This window comes from Salvelinus alpinus, chromosome 17 (genome assembly GCF_045679555.1).
Source record: "Salvelinus alpinus chromosome 17, SLU_Salpinus.1, whole genome shotgun sequence".
NCBI lineage: Eukaryota > Metazoa > Chordata > Actinopteri > Salmoniformes > Salmonidae > Salvelinus > Salvelinus alpinus.
The window spans coordinates 5,232,311-5,259,913 of record NC_092102.1 but is presented as its reverse complement, the minus strand read 5'-3'; the positions used below and the strand labels follow the sequence as shown (position 1 = coordinate 5,259,913).

Below are 27,603 nucleotides of genomic sequence, written 5' to 3'. Positions count from 1 at the left end.
TGAACAATAGGTAAGTAAAGAAATAGGCTATATACAGACACCTGGTTAGTCAGGCTGATTGAGGTAGTATGTACATGAATGTATAGTGAAAGTGACTATGCATATATGATAAACAGAGAGTAGCAGCAGTGTAAAAGAGGGGTTGGGGGGGGCATACAATGCAAATAGTCCAGTTAGCCATTTGATTACCTGTTCAGGAGTCTTATGGCTTGGGGGTAAAAACTGTTGAAGTAATTTAGCTCGTCTGGTAGGCTCGTGTCACTGGGTAGATCCCGGCTGTGCTTCCCTTTTTATAGCACGTAATGGGGAAAATGAAGGACATTGTCTAGCTATAATTCTGAACGCATCCAAAACTGAGTAATCTAAACCCATTGGCCTGATTCCTCACTCACTACTCCCTTTATTTGGATTGGGGGCCCCCTGGAGGTCGGGGGCTCCCCGATAGCATATGAACACGTCATAAACCATGGCAAAATATGTAAAATTGCAGGAAATTTGCTTTGAATCTGCAAAAATGTTTGGTGGGTTGGTGGGTCCCCATATCAGGCCCTAGGGGTAGGGGGGTGTTGGTCTATTTTGCTGCTCCTGACTTCTATTTTGATGCTCCTTTCTCACTTGCCCCCCTCCCTGTCTCTCTCTTACTTTAGGCATCCCCTACAGTGAGCACAGCAGCTACCTGGAGCTGAGGCGTTTTGTCCAGTGGCTGCGGCCCCTGAAGATAATCCCCACAGTCAACGTGGGCAGCTGGGCTAGCCGGAAGGCCATGGAGAGGTGCTTCAGCGAGTGGCTAACAGAGGCTTACGAGGCTAATAATGTTAAAGGAGTCTAAAACAGGACACTTCAGTGTTCATACACAGTGAACAGTATATGACAGTAACAGTATATGACACAATACTTGAGTGTTACCTAATTGGTTTATTCGGATCCCCGTTTGCTTTTGCCAAAGCAGCGGCTATTCTTCCTGCGATCCACACTAAAACACGACAAGTAACAAAACACTGATAGACAAGAATAGTTATACAAATTTAAAATACAACGATATACAAACAATACAACTGAAGAATAATTTGTGTCTAAATTATGTTTGTTAGTGTGTCTGTGTGCCATGATGATTTTATCAATTCTTAAGGTAATTTTGCTGTTTGTTTGGGTAATTGAGATGGGAGGTGCATTGCCGTGAATTTGTTTAGGACTTGGGGACTGTGAAGTGACCCCTGGTGGCATTTTTTGTGGGGTGTATGGTTGTCTGAGCTGTATGTTATTTGATTATGCAGGCAATCTGGGATTTTCATTCCTCATAACTAGAAGAGAAGCAGTTAATCTCTTGTCATCCAGGAAACACTGGCATGCATGTTGTTGATGTTAGTTAGGTATGTGCAGTTAAGGGTAAGGTGTGCTGCTCTGTTTTGCTGCACTTGACCATATTAACAAACAGTAATCACGATGGGACAAGACCAGTTCTTGAACAACTAGTATAGTAGAGAAATGCAGAACAGATTTTTGTAAACACATACCCCTACCCATCTTCACAAATTTGTCAATATTACTTTGCCCATGATAACTGAACATAATGTTTTACCCAAGTTTAGCTTCCTCAACTTCCTCATGCACAACTCCAGTTGAGGTTTATCTCTAAGACAATGTTTTGAACCAAATACAATGATTTTAGTTTTAGATGTATTTAAGACCAGTTTATTATTAATCACCCATTCTGATACTACTAAGTCCTTATTTAGAATTTCAGTCAGCTCACTGGCTTTGGGTGCTGACATAGTGTGGAATCTGCCTACATAGTAATTCTAGCTTCTTGTAAGACCAGTGGCAAATCATTTGTAAAAATAGAGAAGAGTAACAGCCCAAGGCAACTGCCCTGAGGGACACCACACTGTACATCTCTGATGTTATATTGGATAAATAACTCTCCAGGTGACGTAAAGCCATAGCAAGCGAGTTTTCTTTCAATAACAATGTATGATCAATAACATGAAAGGCTGCACTGAAATCTAACAATACAGCTCCAACTAGCATCTTATCCATTTATTTTAACCTATCATCAGTCATCTAAGTCAGTGCAGTACAAGTTGAATGTCCCTCTATATGCATGCTGAAAGTCAGTAGTTAAAGATATAGCAAATAGGGGTGACAATGTAGTTTGCCACCATTCTCAATAGTTTCACATCAAGGTTGATTATCATGATGGATAACAATACATTTTACAGCTCTCCCACACTAACTTGACCATTATTATTAAAATATGAAGATTCACTGTTCAATGTTGTCATTTCACTTCTGAGTTTATCAACTTTACTAGTGAAATTGTAATTGAAATGATTGGCATTATCGAAAGGTTTTGTTATGTGATGAACGATGAAGTTGATAACTACAAATCATTTTTAACTGGGCTTATATCTCACTTACTAGCAAAGATTAAGAACAAAATGTGCAAACGTCTCTACATGCAGCTCTCGCTTTGATCTCAAAACAAGCGCATCTACTCATGACCGCTCATGCTGTAAACTCAGTTCAAAGTGAATGGCACAGTCAGATACAACGAGAGAGAGTTGCTACAGAACACTGAGGGGTGGGGAAGCTGCTCAAATTTATTTGGCAGAGGGAGGCTCCAGAAACCTTCTAAGTGTCCTCCGACAGGGGGGTTGTTAGAGAAATCACTGGATGATCGCTTGGGTCAACCATGTTTTTTGTTATCTTTTGTTTTACCATGTAAATCAGAATTTTAATGTTAAATCGCATTAAACAGATGGTGTGAAGTTATTAAGCATGTACTTTCTTTCTCTTTCCTGTTCAAGTCAATATGTTTTTAGGTTTCTTGGAACATGACTGATCACTGTTCCAGAGTGACTGATGTTTTTTGTATTGTTTGTTGATTTGGCATTTCCACTTTAGCCAGAGAAATATGCTGAGAATTATCACCACAGCAAGCAAGGCACTTGGAGTCAGACAGGCCTGGATGAGATCTTTAAGGTCAGTGTCACGAACCGGCTCGAAGTTCGTAACAAAAAGGGAGAAAACGTGGAGATAAGGAATAACAAAATATATTTATTAACTGAAGTAAACTAAATACAATTAACAATGGTGTGTGTAGTCAGTAGTGTAAGTGACTGTTTGCATGCATAAATGTGATAATGAGAGGTGTTGAAAAGTGCCAAAGCAAGCAAACCGCCACAAATTCCACAACCAAAATCTATAAGTGTGTCTGCATGGAGTCTCCTCAATAAATGGGGAAGAGGTGTATTTATCCCTGGGACTCACCCGAGCCCAGGTGTGTCCCATTTCGCTGACGAGCAAAGAGGAAGAATACGGCAGACAGAGTGGGAGGGTCGTCACAGTCAGGGCCCTCCGCAAGACTCACAAAATCATTTTAGACCCAAGCCACCCCCTGTATCTGGACTTTGAACTACTCCCGTCTGGGCGCAGGTATAGGGCACCCCTCGGCAGGAAAAACAGAACTAGACAAACATTTGTGCCAGGTGTGATATCCCTCCTAAATAGCTCTTGCTAATGTTCCTATCCACCCAGTAAGGCCCCACTCCAACATCTGACGCATCCACTTCCACCACAATTTGACACGAGGGGTCCGGATGGATGAGGATGGGTGCTGTGGTGAACCGATGCTTCAGGTCCACAAAAGCTTTGTCGACAGCTGGAGACCATTTGAATGGTACCTTTGGAGAGGTGAGTACCGAGAGGTGGGCCGCCAGGGTGCTGTAGTCCCGAATGAAACGGCGGTAGAAGTTTGCAAAACCAAGAAACTGTTGCAACTGCACCCTGGACATTAGTTTAGGCCAATCCACCACTGCTTTCACCTTTCCAAGATTCATCTGAACATTGCCCTCAGCAATGACCGATCCCAGAAAGGTAATAGAGCGGTGGAACTCATACTTCTTGGCTTTCACGAAGAGTTGGTTCTCCAGGAGGTGCTGAAGGACCTGTGTCTGACATGAAGAACATGTTCTTGTGCAGATTGGGGGAAAAAACAGGATGTCGTCAAGGTACACAAACACAAACCGGTTTAGCATGTCCCGAAGCACATCATTGACCAAAGCCTGGAAAACAGTTGGTAAGTCATGACCTGGTACTCAATGTCCACTGGCTGTGTTGAAGGCTGTCTTCCACTCATCCCCCTCGCGTAACCGAACCAGGTGGTAGGCATTTCGAAGGTCGAACTTGGAAAATATGGTGGCCCCCTGGAGAAGTTCAAAAGCCGACGAGAGGTAGTGGGTAACGATTCTTGACAGTAATGTTAAGTCCCCGGTAGTCAATGCACGGCCTCAGGGTCTTGTCCTTCTCCGCAAAGAAAAACCCTGCTCCGGCATGAGATGTGGCCAGAGACTCCTCTATGTACTCCTCCATAGCTTTGGACTCTGGTCGGGACAGAGAATACAACCGACCCCGAGGTGGTGTAGTGCCCGTGAGAAGATCAATGGCAGTCATGAGGACAGTATGGGGGAAGGGAAGTAGCACATGCCTTACTGAAGACCTCCAGGAGGCCATGGTACTCAGTGGGGATAGCAGAGACATCCACAGTCTTGCTAACATCCTGAGGAAGACGACTTGGGAAGGCTGTGCTGCTTGAAGGCAGTGGGAATGGCAAAATTGGCTCCAACCCAGGATGGAGCTTGTGGTCCAGTCAATCACAGGATTGTAATTTGTAGCCAGGAAAATCCCAACACCACCGGAACATAGGGAGATGCAATGAGGAGGAACTGTATGGTCTCACTGTGTTTACCAGAAACCTGTAATTGAACGGGCACAGTACTATGGGTGACTTCCCTTATAGAGCGGCCATCCAGTGCCCTAGCATCCATGGGCACAGAGAGGCTGAGTGAGAATACCAAACGCCAAAGCTATCGTGGCATCCATAATACATTCATCAGCCCCAGAGTCAATGAGCACTCGGAGAGACTTAGCACAAGCACAAAAAAGGGTGTGCGGGTGATGGGAATTAGGGAACTCACAGTCTGATTCACCATAGCACTGGTACCCACAGAGACAAGGGTTTCCTAATAGGACAGGTAGCTATAAAATGTCCTGCCCCTCCACAGTACAGACAACAGTTACTGTTCATCCTCCTTGAACGTTCCCCAACTGACAACCTAGCTCTTCCCAACTGCATAGGCTCAGGTGTTTCCAACTCACCCATCGTAGATTCACGAGAGTGCTCGGGTGGCTTCGAATCCTCTCGGAAAGCTGCCTTTGGAAACTTCCGGATTCCCTCAAAGGTGAACGAGCCATAGTGGGTGCACAAGTGTGCCCGAGACCAGACCTCGCACTCCTACGTTCCCTTAGGCATCCATTGATTTTGATGGTGAGGGCGATAAGGGAGTCGAGGTCCACCGGTAATTCCTGAGCAGCTAGCTCATCCTTGACATCCTCAGATAATCCGTGCAGAAAGAAATCGAAAAGAGACTCCGGATTCCAGGCACTCTTGACGTCAACCCATGGTCGTGGCGTTCCATCAAGGACCTAAGCCCTTCCAAAGGCCCTGTAACAACTCCTGATGTTTCCCAATGGTGGCTCCCTGCAGGGAGACAGCTTGGTGGTGCTGGTCCAAGTCTGCTAGTCCGTCATGGCCAGTTCGTACTATCATGACACAAGGCGAGACTCAGATGCAGGAGGCAGATGTTTGGAGTCTTACAATGTTTAATAATCCAAAAGGATTAGGCAAGAGAATAGTCATAGACAGGCAAAAGGTCAAAACCAGATCAGAGTTCAGGAGGTACAGAGTTGCAGAAAGGCTCATGGTCAAGGCAGGCAGAATGGTCAGGCAGGCGGGTACAGAGGACTAGAAAAAAAAGAGAATAGCAAAGGCAGGAGTACAGGAAAACCACTGGTTGACTTGGAACATACAAGACAAACTGGCACAGAAAGACAGGAAACACAGGGAAAAATACACTGGGGAAAACAAGACGAACTGGCACAGAGAGACAGGAAACACAGGGATAAATACACTGGGGAAAACAAGACAAACTGGCACAGAGAGACAGGAAACACAGGGATAAATACACTGGGGGAAACGAGATGAACTGGCACAGAGAGACAGGAAACACAGGGATAAATACACTGGGGAAAACAAGACGAACTGGCACAGAGAGACAGGAAACACAGGGATAAATACACTGGGGGAAACAAGTGACACCTGGAGGGGGTGGAGACAATCACAAGGATAGGTGAAACAGATCAGGGTGTGACAATTATATGATTAGTCTCTCTCTTCTATAACCATGTCCAATTATCCTGGTATCGTTACTAGACCAATGTTCAATATGTTCAATTCAACATTTGTAATAGCTGTTTCACCTTAGATTGTTCCTGTTGACCTTTCTAAATGGAATACTTTTTCCTGTCACAATTATACTCAATTTCTCAGCTGAAGAAATCAGTGATATTTGATCCCAGGCATCAAATAAAAAGTAGTTTGAGACATGGTCTCCTATGTCCCCCTTAATTAACATACACACTGTATTGAACTTCCATTTTTCCTGGAAACAAGAATTCTATTCAAGATCCATCAGATAATACAGTGTTCCATTGAGTGGAATCGACCCCATCTAAAATATACAATCCCAGAACCCCTTTCCGGTAATCCTATTAGTGTAACCTGTTGCATTAATTTAGTAAAATACAAAACAGTTGTTTAACAAATGTAAAACCTTTAAAAAGTTGGCGCTGTTTTATCAGCTTAATAGTCAATACTTATTTCATTCTACTTTTATTACTGGACACTGCTCCACGTAATGGAAACAGATTATAATTTTAGAATACATTCACTACTGGCTCAAATTCACTGGTGTTACCTAACTATAAAACCAAGCAACAATAATCAGAAACTGTCAAAGAATGTTTCTCATACTTCTACTTCAAATGTCCCACTACCTGCTCGCTTTCAACCGCGGCTAATCTGTTTTTACAATCTCAAGGCTCAATCCCTCTACTCATCATATAACCTTGTATTGAAACCTCAGCTTTTCAAATAACTAAAATATCGCATCATTAGAGTGCAATAAAAAACACTAATAACATATTACCATTCACATACTGTCAACACTCATTACGTTTACATCAATCCTCCTTATCAATTACTATATTTTTTATCACTAACCACTGCTTCACACCCATTAAACATCTGTTATTTTAAGATTAACTTGTAATGCGCCAAATGTAGAAAATACATAAGCCAATTTTTTATCAATCCAAAACAACTTTGAAATTCTTAATTTCCAATTGACTAACTCTCTTTTGTTACCTTCCCTAGTCTACATCTCTTCCCTTAAACTCAGAAAGCTCTCTACAATCTCAACCACACTCCACCTCTGTCTTTCCGCTAACGTTACTTTACTAAGTGAACTATTTTTCTTTAATTATAGTCAAAACAACATATCTTCTGTTCACAGGGAGGCCACTTTAATTACTCGCATCTCTTCCTCCCTTTCGTCAATTCAATAAATCTCACGAGTTTAAAACCACCAGGGTTTTCTTCTTGAGTCGCATGGTTCTCGAAACCCCCAAATATGTTCTCTTGTTTCGCCGGTTGTACTCTACCATAGCTATAATTCCATGTGACCCTGCTCTACCACATAGTATACTAATGTGGCAATGTTTGCCATATGAGCTTCTTCGTCTTTTTACGCCAATAATAAATGCACTACCTTACATATTGTATCAACACAGAACCCCCAAATCTACACCCTTTAGCGATTGTTTGAATGCGGCGTGATACAAAGTTCGACCATTTTTAAACATCATTCGTGCTCTCGCCCATATATACTGCCCATTTTAATGTGTTACCTAATATCCACTGTCCTTGATTATCACAAGGATTACTCAACCCTGCTCTGCTAAGAAGCAGGGTTGATCCAAACGCTCTGATTCATAATGCATAATTATTTTCTTGCCGTAAGGCAGTCAAGCACCCAAGCTAACTGGCTAAAGCTGGCTAAACGCTACTTCCAGACACAACCAAGAAAATACATCTTCCCTCTCCATTATACTCACCTCGCAGAGCTGGTTAGGCTCTACTTGTTTGTTAAAAACGTTGGTAACTAACTGTGCTGCTGGCAATAATTACAATTGTTATTTCCCTGACGTTTACTGACACCGGCCATATTCAACCTGGCTTTGAGCATTCGTAAATTCATCAGTTATTCTGCACTCTGGTACATTCAAACTAGCACTTTGAACTTCGAACAAAATAGCCTGAGCGATTCTACCAAGTACCTCATTCAACAGTATCCATACTCAAATAGGGTTCTATCAGCGTAAACGCACTAACTTCAATACGCTGGTATATTGAGATTTTGATTCTCGTTTTATGTGATTGTGCCAAGTCATAATTGCCTCCCTGAATTATTTATTTGATTTGAATTCTCTGTTAGCAGAGAAATGTTGCCCAATATTATCCAGTTTGCTCAATTCTTCCCATATTCGAGCCAAATTGGTACAATTCTCGTGCGCTTCTTTCAGCGACTCCATGGTTTTATTAAATTCTTCTAGCTTCATATTACAAAGAGAAACGGGTCCGTTTGTTGACATATGAATAGTTATTATTCCCAAACCTCTCCCTACTGTGTCTAGGGTGTTTTAGATTTCTACACTCCCGTCTATAATACACACCTTCTATTAACTATTTTCCAAACCTCTCCCTACTGTGTCTAGGGTGTTTTAGATTTCTACACTCCCGTCTATAATACACACCTTCTATTAACTCTTTTCCAAACCTCTCCCTATTTTCCTGTGATATTTGTATGTATTCTTTGCGCCCTAGTTTCATTTTCTTCTTTCTCAGATTATTGTACTCAGTCTATTGGTTATTGCCCGTCTCTAGGTTTTTATAATTGTTCTCTCTTTTTGAGTATATTCTTCAAATGTTCCAATTTCTATGTTTCTCTGTACTGTATATTCTTCTACCTTGCAACACAGTATGCAATTGTTAATGGCCTCACCGGGCAATCACTGATGTCGTCTTGACATTTATTACTATTTTACTATAAGGTTCATGTTTTTTTTTATTTATTCGAACTATTCCAACTTCTAGTATCATATTACTTCAATGGTTATTCATGTACCATTCACACTCCCCTCCTTTAGTGTGGGACTGGGTGCGTCCTCCCTACCAGGTCACACTTTAAGCATCGGTTCGGGAGAGGTGCGTGAACCTTTCCCCACCAACAGCAGAGAACTTTTACACTCACGTTTACACACCTCTTACGCTTTCCAAAGCAACCTGATTATACAGCACCCTTTCTGATTCACTTCCTCAACACAGAAAAGGCAGTATTCTACAGGATTTTTACCTATCCAAGCAGTCCCCATTGATCGATTCACTTCCTCAATGCAATAGGCGGTATCACAGGATTTCGACCCATCCAAGCAGTCCTTATCGATTCACTTCCTCAACACGATAAGTGGTATTACAGGATTTCTATTTAATTTTATTCGACCATGCAGATGGACAGTTGCCACTCCAAACTGGATCAAACAGAACAATCAACAGGGCAGACAGACAACCTGAATAAGACTGAACACACCCACCCCAGATGAGCAACTGAGCGAGCTGGATGAATTGAATGGCCCACTGACTCGGACTGATTGAATAAGATGAATGGGTTGCGTTTTGTGCACAAACTCAGACAAGTCTAAACAAATAAGTCCAGCCAAACTGAATCAGACAACACAGTCACAACTCAAACAGAATGAAAAAACTGGTCAGATGAACTGCCCGAACAAATTAGTGAATAACCCCACAACTGAGCCAGCCAAGACAGATGAAGCACACAACTCTCCTTCTGCAGTTGGTCACACACCAATGACTATACTCTATTTTCACTGTTGTAACCCTCAAAGCTTTTTATCCCCTCATTATTTTGCATGCATTTCATTTGAACTCAAAAGCTCCCAATATTTCTTTGGTTCGTCAATTTGGAGATCCACTTGGTGATCTACCGCTGAGACACGTTCCTGGAGAGAACCACACAAACTCTATACTATAGGCAAGAACTTTACCTTTGTTTTCAAGTGGCCATTTGTTTGTGCTGTTCATCCAAGAGGCCCTTCAGCAGTTGCAGATTTTCACCGTCTATGGTCCCTTTTCGCCACTCCTGGCAAGCTTGCCATTTATCTTGTGGAAATATTCAGTCAATAATATTTCTCAAACTGTTGGAAAAGCATTCAAGATGAAGCTGGTTGAGAGAATGCCAAGAGAGTGCAAACCTGTCATCTAGGCAAAGGCTGGCTATTTGAAGAATCTGAAATATAAAATATTTTGATTTGTTTAACACTTTTTGGTTACTACATGATTCCATGTGTGTTATTTCATAGTTTATGTCTTCTATTATTCTACAATGTAGAAAATAGTCAAAAAGTTTGGACACCTACTCATTCAACTACAGTACCCTAGCAGTAGTCAAGCTGCTTATGCTGAAAAGCCTTGTTAGTGCATAGGGTAAATTAGCTTTTGGATTTCAATTTTTTTTCCCGGATTCAGACGAAAGCTAATATTTCACTTAACTTTTTTGTATTAATATGTTACAGGTTTCTAGTGATGCTTACAAAGACAATTTCCTCTGGGCTGTACATTAAATCACTATGGTGTAAGGGACAATACAAACAAGACAATAATGAAGAGAAACAATGAGATTCATCTCTTTTATTCCCTGTAAACACCATATATACATATTGGATCCGGAATTGTAAAAACATTTGACCATTTTACAGAAGATCATATCTACAAATGTATAATAATCACAGTTTGAATATTCAATCAAACAGAGCACATCGAACAACAACAAGACAATCAACAGAAAATACCAACATCTCGCTATAGTCAGTCATAATTTTACACTCACAACACATCTGTTCATATTGCTAATTTCACTGGTACGGGAGACAAATTTGACACTCTCTCTCTCTTTGTGGACTGGTCTCCCAGGGAAATTACATATTCAATAAACATTGCTCCAATGTTTTCATGTGAGAATTTAGGCCTAGTTTGGACCACAGTGTTTGACCCGTTTCACAATTCAAATTGTACTTTCCAGCACGTTTAAAGTAAATGTTCCAGCAACTATGGTGGATGTGGAACCAGGCCAGTGCATGGCTCAGTAGTGTGAAACGGGTACTAGAGCTTTGTTTTCGTTGTCATGGAGGACACATTTCTTTAACCATAAGAGTACCACATTATCCACAGTCACTACATTTGTCTTACCAAGATATCTAGTATGTTGTTCATTTGACAATCAAATTAAACAGCAATGAAACGATTCAGGCAAATTATTTTGCTGTGTCAAATGAACATTAATTGTTGCCTTTGTAACATGACAAGTTACAAAAATCATTGATTAGTGAAAGTCTTCATTGGTTGAAGATACTCTACAATGTGTATATAGCTCTGCTTCTGGGGTATTTGGGTACCTCAGTGAATAATAATGAGATGTCCGCAAGCCATTTCATTATGTTAATGAATTTATTCAGATGAATTCCTTGTATACGCTCTCAAGCTGCTCCTGAAAGATCGATTGACTCATTTGCCCACGCTGCATGTTCTCTACACATTGTTGCGGAGTAGAGAGCCAGGTTGTGAATCCTGTGTTTTCGGTTTGCCAAGTTGAAAGGGTGCAAAAAAGAACAGTAGTGTTTCCCCTAAGCGGGAGTTAAAAGCCCTCAAACCAACAAGCCCTAAACATCAAATTACACAAATCAAAACAAATCGATCCTGTGATTGTTCAATAGCGGGGGGCCACGTGGACTTGTTTGAGGGAGAAGGCATCCCACCTAATCAATGGTGGGAGAAACACTAAAATCCCAGAGGCATCGAGAGGGGCCTCCTTTACACTATAGTCAAAATAGTTACACATAGGTGACAAAAAACAAATAGGGGGAAAATAACTACAACCAAAGACTGCAGCTTAGGAGCTATTCCTTCATCAGAATTCTCCATATACTTCATACTTCTGTGTGTGTGTGGTGTGTTTGTTGTGGACTAGGCAGCCGTGGCTGAGGAAAAGTCACTCTTTATCATGTCCTTGACAAAAGCATGGCCAGAAGCCAGTGTGTTGCAGGTGCATGTCAGCTCTTCTTCTCTGAGCGAGTGGTCGGGCTACCTTTAAACGTAAATGTTGTTAACATCCATCCCCGGGACCATACGCCTCTAGCTCGGCCAGGTGACCCCTCACTATGACAGCTGAAGAATATACTGGTGAAGAAGCAAATGCGGGCGGCTACAATGCTTCGTCCTACAAATTAATGAGAGTACAAACAAGGGTGTGTGAGAAAGGATGGAAACAAACAATTGAATATAAAATAATAATATTAAAAGATTTCCTTCAGTGAATGGACAAAATGAAGAACAGAAAGGAGAGAGAGCAATGGACTTGATTTTAAACTCCAGAAAAGCTAAAGACAACATTAAATGCCAATCAAAACCGACAGAAATAAATAAATCACATTAAATTAACAACTAAAGACCAGCCCTAGATTCTCCAGCTGAACTCATTATTTATACAACTTCATAGTAGGACATTTGGGGTCAAGCCAGGAGTTCTTTTTGACATTGGTGTTTGCAGAATGTAGGCCAACTAGCGAATCCTGACTCCAGATACTTTGTCATAAATAGAACATTTGATGTCAATGGGAGATATGCATAGAAATACAAGTTACGAATGATCATCTCAAGTAATATTTTTGCCTTAAGTGCTTTGTAGGGCTACGGTGAGAAAGGAAAGTGGACCTGGTGGACAAATCTTTGAAGGGTTGTGCGTTGAGTGCATTAGTAGTCTTTAGTTACTGGTTCACAGTGAGAGTACTACTGTATGCGTTAGGGGTCACAGCGGTAATTCAAAAATATATTCAGCAAATTGGCACAAACACTTTTTTGGGAGAGTAATAAGGATTGGCATGCACACGGACCTGCATTAGCAACTGGCTTCAGAAAATGCTAATCAACATAATCCTTTCAATTCATTCATAAATAAAGCCATCCTTGGCATCCCAGGAAAGTGTATTAGATTATGCAAGGGGGGGGGGGGAATAGTAGGACAATCCATTGGTCAGAGGATCTGAGTACTCATCCCATTGGAGAGAAGAGTTGAGAACATGGGGGTTTTGAACAGGAGACTGGTATTCAACATTCAAATTGTTCCTTTACACTGCGTGTGTGCATGTGTGTGCGTGTGTGTATGCGTGTGTGCGTTCGCATGTGTGTGTCTCAGTTAAATTCTTGATGTGGCACAAGATAGTTGGTGGGGTCTTCAACATTCCCTCTTCACTTGGTCCTCTATAATTTCCTTCAGACACTGTCGTCTAGCATGCGCCACTTCCTCTGAGCAATGTCCTCCAGCTATCGTTGCTGTTTGATAAGTCGCTCAATCTCCGCCCCTAACGTCTGAAGATTTTCCTACAGAGAGATAGAGAGAGAGAGACACACATCAGGCAACCCATTCAACAGTGAAATATTCTGAGCTGGACTACATTGTTTCCCGTGGGTCATTTGGAGTCCTTCGCCTTGCACATTTCTAGGTCATCAAGGTTAGACGACTGGAGAAATGGAAGATGAGAATGAGGACAGAGAGAGAGAGTACAAGACAGAGAGAGGGAACAAGATGGTGAAGAAGACACACAGAAGAAAGAACGAGAGAGGAGAGAGAGAAAAACAGTGAAAAACAGAAAGTTGCTTGCAGCAGGGATGGATGCGTATCGTCTTGGTGCTTTCCTCAGAGACTGTTTGATTGCCTGATCACCCCAGTAGACTAATCCTTCTACCACGGGCAATGCTCTGCTGGTCAAACAATTGGGCATCAAACCTGGGTCTTCTGTGCAACTCAAAACCACAATAACCCACTAGGCATTTGTTCTCGGAGCTAACATGAGATTTTGGGTTTCAGTCAAGGTAACTCATAATGCGAGGATAGTTCACCAAACCAGCGCTCTGTTACGCAGGTACAGTATCTTACTTGTATTTTTATTTTATTTTTACCTTTATTTAACTAGGCAAGTCAGTTAAGAACAAATTCTTATTTACAATGACGACCTACCCCGGCCAAACCCTCCCCTAACCCGGAAGACGCTGGGCCAATTGTACGCCACCCTATGGGACTTCAGATCACGGCCGGTTGTGATATCTGTGAAGCCAGCTACCATAATTTGTGGCTTTCCATAGCAATATCCCAGTGAGCAATGACCAACGCAGGACATCCATGGACGTTAAAAGTGGTTGAAATTTGGTTAGTCTGCTCTGGCCTTGATTTCAACTTCTACAAACGTAGATTTTTGGTCAGGTCCGAACCGGCCTTGATTTGACCCAAACATAGATCTCAATACTGTTTTACTGTACTCTACTGTACAGTACTCTACTCTACAAACTTGTGAAACAGACATCTATGATTGGTTCAGATTTGGTCCGGTTTATATAATTGTCAGCCATTGTTGCCTTTAATGCTAGTTATTGCTAGTTTGACCACCAGAGGGCATCTTTGAGAAGCATTTGATAGTCTTCAATATTGGCTGTACTAGAGAATTTAAAACCTTTTTTTCTAAGAATATAGTATATGGGATTGATTTGAAGAAATGTAGCTTAATTAATTTGATTAACATTATAGTGTTTCTATTACAAGAAAAACGAAAAGCGAAACCCTCATGGTGCTGTACAACATGACGGTCGGGACTAGGCTATAGTACTAAGAGCATAACATTTCCACCTAATTATAGTCTAACCATTACACAAACAGAGATTCAGTGAAAATAAAAATCTAATTGATTTACCAAGACCAGTCCCCAAGACCAGTCCCCATGCTTGTCTCAGAGCAGCGCGAAACGATGCTGAAATAGTTGACCACACGCGGGTAGGCTATTGCTTCAAACCCTATTGTTTCTAACTTCAATATCCTTTCAAAATAAATTAGACATACACCACTTTTAACAGCACATTACTCAACACTAGTGAGACTCGTGTTGTCTACGGTAGGCCTACAGTATATCTACAAATATATTTTTCAATGACGTGACTCTCCACCAATAATTACATTTAGAGGATTGAAGGATTCTAAATTAATATCTAAGGGGCATTTTTAGTTAGGGCAAATCTGATATATGAGAATATCTAAGGGTTTTTATATAATTCTAAATGAAATAATAATCGCTTTGTTTAAAAAATAACAATATTTTGGTGATTATTTCATTTTCAAATAACCGAAAGTGAGCGTTTGTAATCTGAATAAAGGCCAAAATATTTATTTATAGAGGGAGAGAAACCAAAAGCCCGCCATGCCTATTTTTTGGACAAGGACATCCCGGCCGGCCAAACCCTCCCCTAACCCAAATGACGCTGGGCCAATTGTGTGCCGCCCTATGGGACTCAATCAATCAATCACGGTCGGATGTGATACATATATATTGTCCTGCTAATAGCCCTTGCTAGAAATGTTGTTTGCAGAATTCCCAGCCTGCTACGCTTGTGAAAAACAAGGTTAACTTCTTTCAGCTAGGGGGCAGAATTTTTATGTTTGGAAAAATAACGTTCCCAAGGTAAACGGACTATTTCTCAGGTCCAGATGCTAGAATATGCATATAATTGACAGATTAGGATAAAAAACACTCCAAAGTTTCCAAAACTGTCAAAATATTGTCTGTGAGTATAACAAAACTGATTCTGCAGGCGAAAACCTGAGGAAATCCAACCCGGAAGTGCTTTTTTATTTTTTTTATCCCTGTTCTGTTGCCTGCCCCTCCTCCATTTAAAGGCGTATCAACCAGATTCCTTTTCCAATGGCTTCCTCAGGCTGTGACCAGGCTTTAGACATAGTTTCAGGCTTTTATTTTGAAAAATGAGCGAGATTTTTCAAAACGAGTCAGGTGTTTGATTAGTTCCTGCGCGCGAGAGAGGTAGCTCGACATTTTCTTTCTCTCTTTTATTGAGTAGGTTATCGTCCGGTTGAAATATTATCGATTATGTATGTTAAAAACAACCTGAGGATTGATTATAAAAAACGTTTGACATGTTTCTACGAACATTACGGATACTTTTTGGAATTTGTCTGCCTTTCAGGAACGGAACGAGCATGTGGTTTTCTGACCATAACGTGCAACCCAAATGGCGTTTTTTTGTTATAAAACTAATATTTATCGAACAAAAATAACATTTATTGTGTAACTGGGAGTCTCGTGAGTGCAAACATCCGAAGATTATCAAAGGTAAGCGATTAATTTTATTGCTTTTCTGACTTTCGTGACCAAGCTAATATAAGGCTAACTGTTCTAGCATTGACTGATACACTCACAAACGCTTGGATTGCTTTCGCTGTAAAGCATATTTTCAAAATCTGACACGATAGGTGGATTAACAACAACCTAAGCTGTGTTTTGGTATATTTCACTTGTGATTCCACGATTATAAATATTTTTAGGATTATTTTTGAATTTGGCGCTCTGCAATTCAGTGGTTGTTTAAGAAAATGATCCCGGTAACGGGATCCGTAGCGCCAAGAAGTTAATGAGCGGGCCGTCCCTGTGTGTGCATAAAAGCATTTCCACTGCAATTTGTTACTTAATCTTTATTCCAGACAAAAAAATGTACTGTACATTTTTCTAGTTTGCATCATGCCTGTTGTTTTATGTGTCAGGTAATTCATCTGCATAAAATGGTTGGATGGAAACATGGTTACTGACTGATATGTCAACCGTAAAAACAGTGCAGGGGTATGTAGTGTGAGCAGAAGTTAATTGTATAGCTTAATAAACTGAACTCTGGGGCTTTTAATCCCCGCAACACAAGGTGAGACAGTGTGTTTGGGGGACCCACCTTGAGTGTGATGTTCTTGAGCAACGTGTCCTCCAGCACGGCCTGCAGCTTCCTGTTGATCTCCAGCGAGAGGTCAAGGGTCAGGCCGCTGTCAGCCGGGTGGGAGGTGTATAGGGAGGCCATGATGCCCCCCCGCCTGCCTAATTGGGCTTTGTTAAAGTCTGAGGCCTCTGAAGAGAGGGCGCCCGACTCCTCTCTCAGCACATAGCTCTGGATGATCCTGTAGGGGGCAGAGAAACAATAGTCCAGTCAGTTGCGCACATTAGACTACCATTTCAGGTGCCATCCACACGCAATACTCAAAGGGCTGCCATTTTAAACTGTTGGGCACATTCAATCAGAGCCCTAATGGCAGTAGTTGTGCCCATAAGAGTTACTTAAGCAGGTCACCACAGGAGAGAGGGTTGCCAAGACCCTATTAATCAAAATCACCCATCTAATCAGTATGTGTGTGTGCGCGTGTGTAGGCTATAACGCTTCAATGTTTCACTTGTTCATTTTCTTAGCATCAGCTCCAAATCATAGTCTACGAACAAAAATAAATGCAACAACTTCAACTATTTCAGAAATCAGTCAATTGATATAAATTCATTAGGTCCTAATCTATGGATTTCGCATGATTGGGAATACAGATATGCACCGGTTGGTCACAGATACCTTAAAAAAATTTATAAATAGGGGGGCCTCCCGAGTGGCACAGCGGTCTATGATAGCTAAAGTATGAGTGTGATAGCTAAAGAGAATGGGAAAACACCTGTCTCCGGATTACATCTTCAAACTAAGGGCAACCATGGCATGGCATCCGTGACAGGGAGACGCGTCCATCATGCATGATGATGTATATGGGTAAGATAGTCTAGCTTTAGCTAGCTACCTTTTCAGATATTACACGTTTCTAATTTTGACAGAAAGTGGTTTCATTTCAAGCTAAAGTGTACTGTTAGCTAGCTAGCTAACATTAGCTGGCTGGCTCCCTAGCAGACGTTATTATTTGTATCCCAGAGCTGTTTGCTTTGCTAGTTAGAGCCTAATGTTAACTAGCTAACATTGAACCTGGTTGGTTAGCTCCCAGCAGATTCATGCAGGGTAGCAATGACATGATTTGGCACTATGTTCATTGTTGTTTAACTACCTAACGTTAGCTGGCCTGCTCGTTAGCTAACGTTACGTGATGTGTGTGATCTTACAAGTTGTTTACCTAGCTAGGTTCATTGTTTCCCTAGCTAGCTACAAGTGTTGAAACACCAGAGATTTCCTTGACCCATCACGCCCTAGTGACTCCTTGTGGCGGGCTGGGCACCTACAAGCTGAATACGGTCGCCAGCTGGACGGTGTTTCCTCCGACAGACACATTGGTGTGGCTGGCTTCTGGGTTAAGCGAGCAGTGTGTCAAGAAGCAGCGATGGGACAAGACTTTAACTACCAATTGGATACCACAAAATAGGGGCGAAAAAGGGGGAAAAGTAAAAAAAAATATTATAATAATTTACAATACAAATAAAGTGGGTGATGCACAGATATCCTGCCTACCGTTGTCTAGAGCCTATGCCCTCAAATGGCGAATGGGAGGCAAGCTTTAATTACGAGTTGATATTTAGATCGTTTTTTTTATATACAAGATTACATTTAGAATTGTTATTTGTTGCACAATGACTGGGATTATGAAAGCATGTTTCACTCCAATACCAGCTTTTTGAGGAGCTGACGGGTTATTGGCCATTCCGCTCCTAAAACTACGCTCTGTATGCTGTGAGTGTGTATCGTAGATACATGACGACTAACGAACAGACACACGGACCAATTTAACCTATAGACCGATAAGCATGACTGGTCAAATGTATTTTCGCTGGCTAACCGATTAACAGTTAACCATTAAAATCCCTACTTGCTATTGTCACAAGTTTCAATTAAGCTTTTGATGAAAAAGTCCGTTCCAAAAGCATGCAAGTATATTCTGTTGGTTACGTCATTTTACTATTTAGAATTCATTTAAACGGTTGTTTACTAGTTAACGGAGTCAGTTGGTCGACAGCAAAATTGACAGAAAATTGTGTCCCTAAAAAAACGATTGCATAACCCTAACTCTTCTCTCCAGCTATCACTCAATAGTCTGGCTGCTGATAACGTGTTTAATGTGATTAAACATGGTAAGGAGTGGCGTGTCCCCCTAGCTTGTGATGTGTTCCATACTGTCTGTTTGGCTTTGGAGGTGGGCATGAATATGGATATGCCATCGTTTGTGATCGACACTGACGCATCATGGACCAAGCAGCTATAAATATCCGATAGTCTTGTCTGTCAGAAGAGGGGGTGGACAAGTGTATGTGTGTTTGTGAGAGAGAGCGAGCAAGTGAAATGCTTACTGGCTGACAAGACACTGATAAACAGATGACGTGCCAATCACCTGCCAAAAATCACTCAAACACAGCCTTCAAGAATCCACCAAGCACTCTAAAAGGAATGACGTCACGTGACACCACCTGACTCTGTGACGGTGTCAGCAAATCAAAGCAGAGTTTGTAAGAGAAGAGTGAGTTAGCGGAGGCTAAAGCCAGGTTATGGCTAAATTAAAGTTATTAGCTCCCATGGTAGACTCTCTGCTCGTCATTAGCATACACTTTGGTTAGACCTCTGCTAAGCCTTACATTAGCATTAGTTTGCTGAATATTCTAACCATTAGCATCATGTATTTCTAGGCTGCTTGTATTAGCTGTTATAGCCATACTTTCCCAAGCATCCAGTGTGGCAAAACACAAACCATGCCAACAGCGCAAGTAGACCAAACAGTTTTGTAGAACAAAAAAAAATTAAATCCAATGGCAAGCCAACTCCTGCCAGTAAAAAAAATCCTTATCCAGCTCCATCATCTTTCTTTTGCGGCAAGGAGAAAAAGTCAAAATAGGAGTAGTACATGTGTGCTTTCTTCTGGGAGTGTTACCACTTCTCTCACTCACTTTGTCTTCTTGCGGATCTCCTCCACCAGCTGCTTGATGTGGTCCTCCATGAACTCTATCTTCTCCTGCTTGCGGGCGTGGGACTTCTGCAGACGCACAATACGCTCCACAAGCATGGCCTTGTCCACCTCGGGGTAGCTGTCCACCACCGTCGGGCCCGACTGGCTCTCCAGTGGGCGCTCCTCCATGCTGCTGCCGCCGTGCCGCGCATTCAGGGAGCCTGGAGAACATAACATACAACTTCATCGAAACGTTTTCCTATCTTAAATTCCCAACCCCATGCATGCATACACACACACACACAAAGAGGCTGGAGCGGCACAGGCTCAGCCACAGAGGAGCGTCCGTGCAGCAGGTTAGGTGTTAAGTGCCTCAAGGGCACAAACATAGAAATATAATTCTTTTTCAGTAGGTGGCACCAGAGATTCTGAGCCTGGTTCCCGGCTCATTCCCCCAGATTTACCCCATCAGCCCTGGGATTTGAACGAGAGGGATGTGGGAGAGCATAGGATTTAGGCAACGTGGGGCTAGTAATACTACTTCTGTAGATTACGTCTGCAGCAGTGCACCAACCCTGGTTCTGAAGAGCAGGCTTTTTTCCAGTTTAGCACTAACACACCTGATTCAACTCATCCTGGTCTACATTGAGGATTGTTTGAATCAAGTGTGTTAGCGAAGGGCTGGAACAAAAGCACATACTGCAGTTCTTCAGGTCTGGAGTTATTAGTATTAGCCCTACTCCTCGCATCCTCTCTCCTCATCTCCTTAAAACCCATTGGATAAGAAAGCCAGAGGTCCCTCCCCCTGACCTTTCCCTCCAATGGGCTGTGAGAAAGCAATGAGGAAAGAGGACGTGAGGAGTATGCAATTGAGATCTTCCCTAGCACACGCTAGCTAGCTGTTCATTATGACAATGTTTTCTCATTTAAACCTTATGTGCAGTACACTATGATATTCAATACAAAATGTATTGGCTATATACAGTGAGGAATATACAATGATACAACGACTACAAGGTTAAAGTGCAGACTGTCAGCTTTAATTTGAGGGCATTTTCATCCATATCGCATAAAGCGTTTAGAAAGAATTTGTTCTTAACTGACTTGCCTAGTTAAATAAAGGTTAAATAAAATAAATATACCACAAACCCCCGAGGTGCCTTATTAACTGGTTACCAACGTAATTAGAGCAGTAAAAATACATGTTTTGTCATACCCGTGGTATACAGTCTGATATACCACGGATGTCAGCCAATCACAATTCAGGCCTCGAACCACCCAGTTTATAATACATGATTTACTATTCATTTCTATTGGGCACAAAATAATCTGAAACACAACCAAAACAAACTGCAAATGCAAGGAATATGGAACCAAATAGAAAACTTTATGCTACTTTAAAACACATTTTCCCCAAATACTTTTGGTGTCATAAATATGTACAGAAATTGTTCTGATTTCTAAACGGTTCACCCGATATGCATGAAAATACACGATTAAAACTGACAGTCTGCAGTTAGATCTGTTATGGTGACCATATTAACGCCACACCGGCGGTCACGAGTCACGAAGGCCGGAAAAATCCACTTGACCGTTTAGTCACGGTAATCAGGCTTCTTCAAGCTCTGATGCGGCTGATAGCCTACCAAACGTGCTAACTGCCTGGTACTCAGCACTCTATTGTCCCTCTAATCACTCTGACATCAATAAAAATCTAAATCTAAAATCTAATCTAACACTTCTATAGGCTATGGAATTGCGTGAGAAAACAGTGATGGCCTCTATTACAGTAAAAAGAGGAGGATCCCATCAGCTTTCTATAGGCCAGGTCTACTATATTTATTTCTCAACGTTCCTAATATTTAGCACTTTGCTTATATTTACAACAGGAGTATATAGCCTACCTGACTGGCATAAAAATGACACGGGAAAAGCGTCCTCCATTCGCTATTTAAGTGTATAGATGACATGTATTTTTTTCCCGCTGCCCGTTTAGATACAGGTGCATGATAATGGTCCATTCGAAATCAAAACAAATTTCACACATATATTATTTAGTATATGTAAAGACAAGATTAAATCAAGAATAGTGTGATGGGTGACAATATTAGTCTATCACTTATTAATTATATATTATCACTTGTGAATGATGCCCAGCACTTTTTCGAATCATAGTCGCACACCTCATGTAGTCTAGCCCATAGGCCTATACAGTGGGGAGAACAAGTATTTGATACACTGCCGATTTTGCAGGTTTTCCTACTTACAAAGCATGTAGAGGTCTGTAATATTTATCATAGGTACACTTCAACTGTGAGACACGGAATCTAAAACAAAAATCCAGAAAATCACATTGTATGATTTTTAAGTAATTAATTTGCATTTTATTGCATGACATAAGTATTTGATACATCAGAAAAGCAGAACTTAATATTTGGTACAGAAACCTTTGTTTGCAATTACAGAGATCATACGTTTCCTGGAGTTCTTGACCAGGTTTGCACACACTGCAGCAGGGATTTTGTCCCACTCCTCCATACAGACCTTCTCCAGATCCTTCAGGTTTCGGGGCTGTCGCTGGGCAATACGGACTTTCAGCTCCCTCCAAAGATTTTCTATTGGGTTCATGTCTGGAGACTGGCTAGGCCACTCCAGGACCTTGAGATGCTTCTTACGGAGCCACTCCTTAGTTTCCCTGGCTGTGTGTTTCGGGTCGTTGTCATGCTGGAAGACCCAGCCACGACCCATCTTCAATGCTCTTACTGAGGGAAGGAGGTCGTTGGCCAAGATCTCGCGATACATGGCCCCATCCATCCTCCCCTCAATACGGTGCAGTCGTCCTGTCCCCTTTGCAGAAAAGCATCCCCAAAGAATTATGTTTCCACCTCCACGCTTCACGGTTGGGATGGTGTTCTTGGGGTTGTACTCATCCTTCTTCTTCCTCCAAACACGTCGAGTGGAGTTTAGACCAAAAAGCTCAATTCTTGTCTCATCAGACCACATGACCTTCTCCCATTCTTCCTCTGGATCATCCAGATGGTCATTGGCAAACTTCAGACGGGCCTGGACATGCCCTGGCTTGAGCAGGGGGACCTTGCGTGCGCTGCAGTATTTTAATCCATGACGGCATAGTGTGTTACTAATGGTTTTCTTTGAGACTGTGGTCCCAGCTCTCTTCAGGTCATTGACCAGGTCCTGCCGTGTAGTTCTGGGCTGATCCCTCACCTTCCTCATGATCATTGATGCCCCACGAGGTGAGATCTTGCATGGAGCCCCAGACCGAGGATGATTGACCGTCATCTTGAACTTCTTCCATTTTCTAATAATTGCGCCAACAGTTGTTGCCTTCTCACCAAGCTGCTTGCCTATTGTCCTGTAGCCCATCCCAGCCTTGTGCAGGTCTACAATTGTATCCCTGATGTCCTTACACAGCTCTCTGGTCTTGGCCATTGTGGAGAGGTTGGAGTCTGTTTGATTGAGTGTGTGGACAGGTGTCTTTTATACAGGTAACGAGTTCAAACAGGTGCAGTTAATACAGGTAATGAGTGGAGAACAGGATGGCTTCTTAAAGAAAAACTAACAGGTCTGTGAGAGCCGGAATTCTTACTGGTTGGAAGGTGATCAAATACTTATGTCTTGCAATAAAATGCAAATTAATTACTTAAAAATCATACAATGTGATTTTCTGGATTTTTGTTTTAGATTCCGTCTCTCACAGTTGAAGTGTACCTATGATAAAAATTACAGACCTCTACATGCTTTGTAAGTAGGAAAACCTGCAAAATCGGCAGTGTATCAAATACTTGTTCTCCCCACTGTATATTTGATAAGGTTTGTATCACAACTAAAGTGGCCTAAAAACTTCTTAAAATGAAGCACATTAATCCGCTTTACAAGGGGTGTAGAGCCTAACTGGAGGGCTGTGCGGCCCCCCAAAGAAATGCCACCCCCACCATGACTGACCCACCGCCAAACCAGTCATGCTGGAGGATGTTGCAGGCAGCAGAACGTTCTCCACGGCGTCTCCAGACTGTCACATGTGCTCAGTGTGAACCTGCTTTCAACTGTGAAGAGCACAGGGCGCCAGTGGCGAATTTGCCAATCTTGGTGTTCTCTGGCAAATGCCAAACGTCCTGCACGGTGTTGGGCTGTAAGCACAACCCCCACCTGTGGACGTCGGGCCCTCATACCACCCTCATGGAGTCTGTTTCTGACCGTTTGAGCAGACACATGCACATTTGTGGCCTGCTGGAGGTCATTTTGCAGGGCTCTGGCAGTGCTCCTTCTGCTCCTTCTTGCACAAAGGCAGAGGTAGTGGTCCTGCTGCTGGGTTGTTGCCCTCCTACGGCCTCCTCCACGTCTCCTGATGTACTGGCCTGTCTCCTGGTAGCGCCTCCATGCTCTGGACACTACGCTGACAGACACAGCAAACCTTCTTGCCACAGCTCGCATTGATGTGCCATCCTGGATGAGCTGCACTACCTGAGCCACTTGTGTGGGTTGTAGACTCCGTCTCATGCTACCACTAGAGTGAAAGCACCGCCAGCATTCAAAAGTGACCAAAACATCAGCCAGGAAGCATAGGAACTAAGAAGTGGTCTGTGGTCACCACCTGCAGAACCACTCCTTTATTGGGGGTGTCTTGCTAATTGCCTATAATTTACACCTGTTGTCTATTCCATTTACACAACAGCATGTGAAATTTATTGTCAATCAGTGTTGCTTCCTAAGTGGACAATTTGATTTCACAGAAGTGTGATTGACTTGGAGTTACATTGTGTTGTTTAAGTGTTCCCTTTATTTTTTTGAGCAGTGTATATTGACATAGGCTAGTGCTTTCGCTGTTCGTTAGGCTTAGTCATCTTGTTGGCTGACGAAAAGTAAATGTGGACTTCTCCCAATATCTTCAATATGCACCTCGGAATTGGATAAGGACGCGCACAGTTGCGTCCCTGATGTGTCTGTCTTGTAAGTGAGAGGTGCTTCGGAGCATGCAGCACTCAGGAAGAAGGCAATTATAATTATTATATTTAGCCCAAGGGCACAAAGACCACTGGCCCCAAAAGGCATGGATTTTTTTAGGGGGCATTACAGCCACACAAAGGGGATGCCAACGGGAAATTTGAGGCATTATCAAATTGTGAATGAGAGACTGATGAAGTGTTGTGTGGAAGCCAGGAGATAAATGTGTTTATGTTCATTTATGTTCATTAATGGTCAATTACCGAGAGCTTGACAATCACCGGCTCACAACATTTAGTGACAGCCACAGCCCTATCTGCAGTTTAACTTCATAGTCATTGTATCATTAAAAATCTGCTGGAGTACAGAGCCAAGATACAAACAAATGTGTCACTGTCTAAATACTTTTGGACCTCACTGTATTTCAATTGTAAATGGCATGTGCTGATGACTGAAAATGTTTATTCATGAAAATGCTTTTAGTCACACACTTGCAGAGCAAAAAAACTTAGTGCACTAGCTGCGTCAGAGAACCGCAAATCAAACCATACCTGAGATAACTGACGAGCTGGGTAACAAATGTATTGATGATTTAGAGGTAAATTCATGCTTCGTAACTTTTACTCACAATTATACACTTCAGAATCTGCTGGTAATCCTACCTTACTCGACATCTTCTTTGAGAACTTAGATATTCCTACAGTTGAACCTGAGATAACTGTTTTTCTAATTCAGCAGCTATCTGTAGAAGAGATTGTTTTAGCAATTAAATCTATGCAGTGTGGCAAATCCCCTGGACCCGATGGATTTCCGAAAAAATATATTTTTTAAATTATCCGATCAACTCTCTCTTCTCTTGCTTTGCGTATTTGAGGAATTATTCTCCTCAAACTCTTTACCCTCCACAATGAGACAAGCATGTATTTAAGTTATTCTGAAAAAAGGGGAAAAAACTTGAATGTGGTTCATATAGGCTAATTTCTTTACTGAATTGCGATGTAAGGATACTTTCTAAGATTGCCTGCTGTTGAGTCAGTCCTTCCCTCCATTATCTTACAAATCGTCATTCTTTTTTCAACATCAGACGTCTTCACAATATATGTTATAATCCCTCTTCATCTGACAGAGATAATGTAATCACTTGATGCTGAGAAGGCGTTTGATCGGGTGGAGTGGGATTATCTATTTTATACTCGAAAAACAATTTGGATTCGGTCCCAATTTTATGTCCTGGTTCAAAGTCCTTTACTCTTCCCCTATGGCTGCAGTGCGCCCAAATATTGACCTTCCTATTTTCCAACTTCAACGTGGGCCAAGACAGTGTTGTCTTCTATCCCCTCAGCTGTTTGCAATCACAATTGAGTCTTTAGCCATAGCAATATGTAATAACATCATTATCAAAGGTATTCAAAGAGGGGGCATAGAGCATAAAGTTTCACTATGTGAATGGTTCTACTAAAGACATTTGGTAAAATATCCGGGTATAAAGTTAATCTACAAAAAAGTGAATTGATGCCTATTAATCCTTCTGCCATGCAAACTTCTTTTAGTCATGTGACGACACAGAAATGTATATATTTGTGAATTTGGGTCACACACAATTTCAAAAGATCTCTACAAAGCCAATTTCCCTCCCTTGATACTCCGCCTGAAACAGGATCTTGAACGCTGGGATTTACTTTCTTTGGGTGGAAGAATTAACACTGTTAAAATTAATATATTACATAAGTTGTTCAATGTATTCCTATCTTTCGGACAAAATCTTTTTTTTAATCTCCATAGATAAACTGATATCTGCTTTTATCTGGAACAAGAAAAACCATTGGATACGTAACAGCGTATTACAGAGATCTCGTCCCCAGGGTGGTCTAGCACTTCCAAACTTCCAACATTATTACTGGGCAGCTAATATAAGAATCATTCTATATTGGATGACAGAAATCCCTGATGTTACAGGCCCATAATTGTTGACGTTGGAGATCTCATCCTGTGGCCCCACCTCCTTAGCAGTCTTACTCTGCTCAAAACTTGCATTAGTAGTTTCCAAATACACTAAAAACCCTATTGTGAAACATTCACAAAAAATCTGGAAACAGTTCAGGCCATCGTTTGGTCTCAGTGAATTTTCAACGTGTGCCCCATTATTAAAGAACCATACATTCTCTCCATCATTATTAGACCGGGTGTTTCATATCTGGTCTGAAAAAGGGATCTCCTCACTGAACGACGGTTTTCTAGACCGGGAATTGTTACTAGGATTAAATGTCAGGAATTGTGAAAAACTGAGTTTAAATGTAGTTGGCTAAGGTGTATGTAAACATCCGACTTCAACTGTAGATGGTAAACAGAAGGGGGCCTAATTTTGACCCTTGTGGGACGCCAATGTTATAGTAAAGAGAGTCCAACTGAGTGTCCCCCAGACGAACCCTTTGACTTCGGTTTGTCATCCAATTAGTGGCTTTAGTGGACACATTAAGGGAGGATAGTTTGGATAGGAGGACCTCATGATTCACAGTATCAAAGACCAATTTTAAAGATCCAAAAAGACTGCGCCGAATTCACAACCTATGTCCAGTTTACATTTAATGCACTCCAGAAAAAAGCAATTGGCTGTTTCAGTAGAATGGTTAGTTCTGAATCCAAATTGCATTTGATGTATGGAGTTGCCCTGATTGAGGTGATCAGTCAGATGATCAGCCACCCATTTTTCAGATACTTTTGATAGCCCTGGAAGAATGCTTATAGGTCGGTCATTTTCCACCAGTGTTGGGTCACCAGATTTTAAAACGGGTATCACTGCAGCAGACTTCCAAGCATTGGGGAAGAACCCATATTTGATGGACAGATTAACTAGATGTACAATAGGGGCAATCCGAGAATA

The 27,603-nt window shown here is 41.8% G+C and overlaps 2 protein-coding genes across 3 annotated transcripts in view; one reads left to right on the top strand and one right to left on the bottom strand.

Moving 5' to 3' along the window:
* Positions 1-981, top strand: part of dclre1a (DNA cross-link repair 1A (PSO2 homolog, S. cerevisiae)) — a 30,110-nt gene extending 29,129 nt beyond the window's left edge. For both annotated transcript variants that reach the window (XM_071346982.1, XM_071346981.1), the window contains exon 9: positions 648-981. In XM_071346982.1, coding sequence (XP_071203083.1) covers positions 648-829 — 182 coding nt within the window. In that variant the 3' untranslated portion in view covers positions 830-981. The remainder of the gene's footprint in view (positions 1-647) is intronic.
* A 9,667-nt stretch (positions 982-10,648) lies between these two features.
* ccdc186 (coiled-coil domain-containing protein 186) overlaps positions 10,649-27,603 on the bottom strand; it is a 112,090-nt gene continuing 95,135 nt past the window's right edge. Inside the window, exons 14-16 of the mRNA XM_071346980.1 lie at positions 19,762-19,981; positions 16,808-17,027; positions 10,649-13,408 (exon numbers count right to left, since the gene is read on the bottom strand). Of these exons, the coding sequence (XP_071203081.1) occupies positions 13,352-13,408; positions 16,808-17,027; positions 19,762-19,981 (497 nt within the window). The 3' untranslated portion in view covers positions 10,649-13,351. The remainder of the gene's footprint in view (positions 13,409-16,807; positions 17,028-19,761; positions 19,982-27,603) is intronic.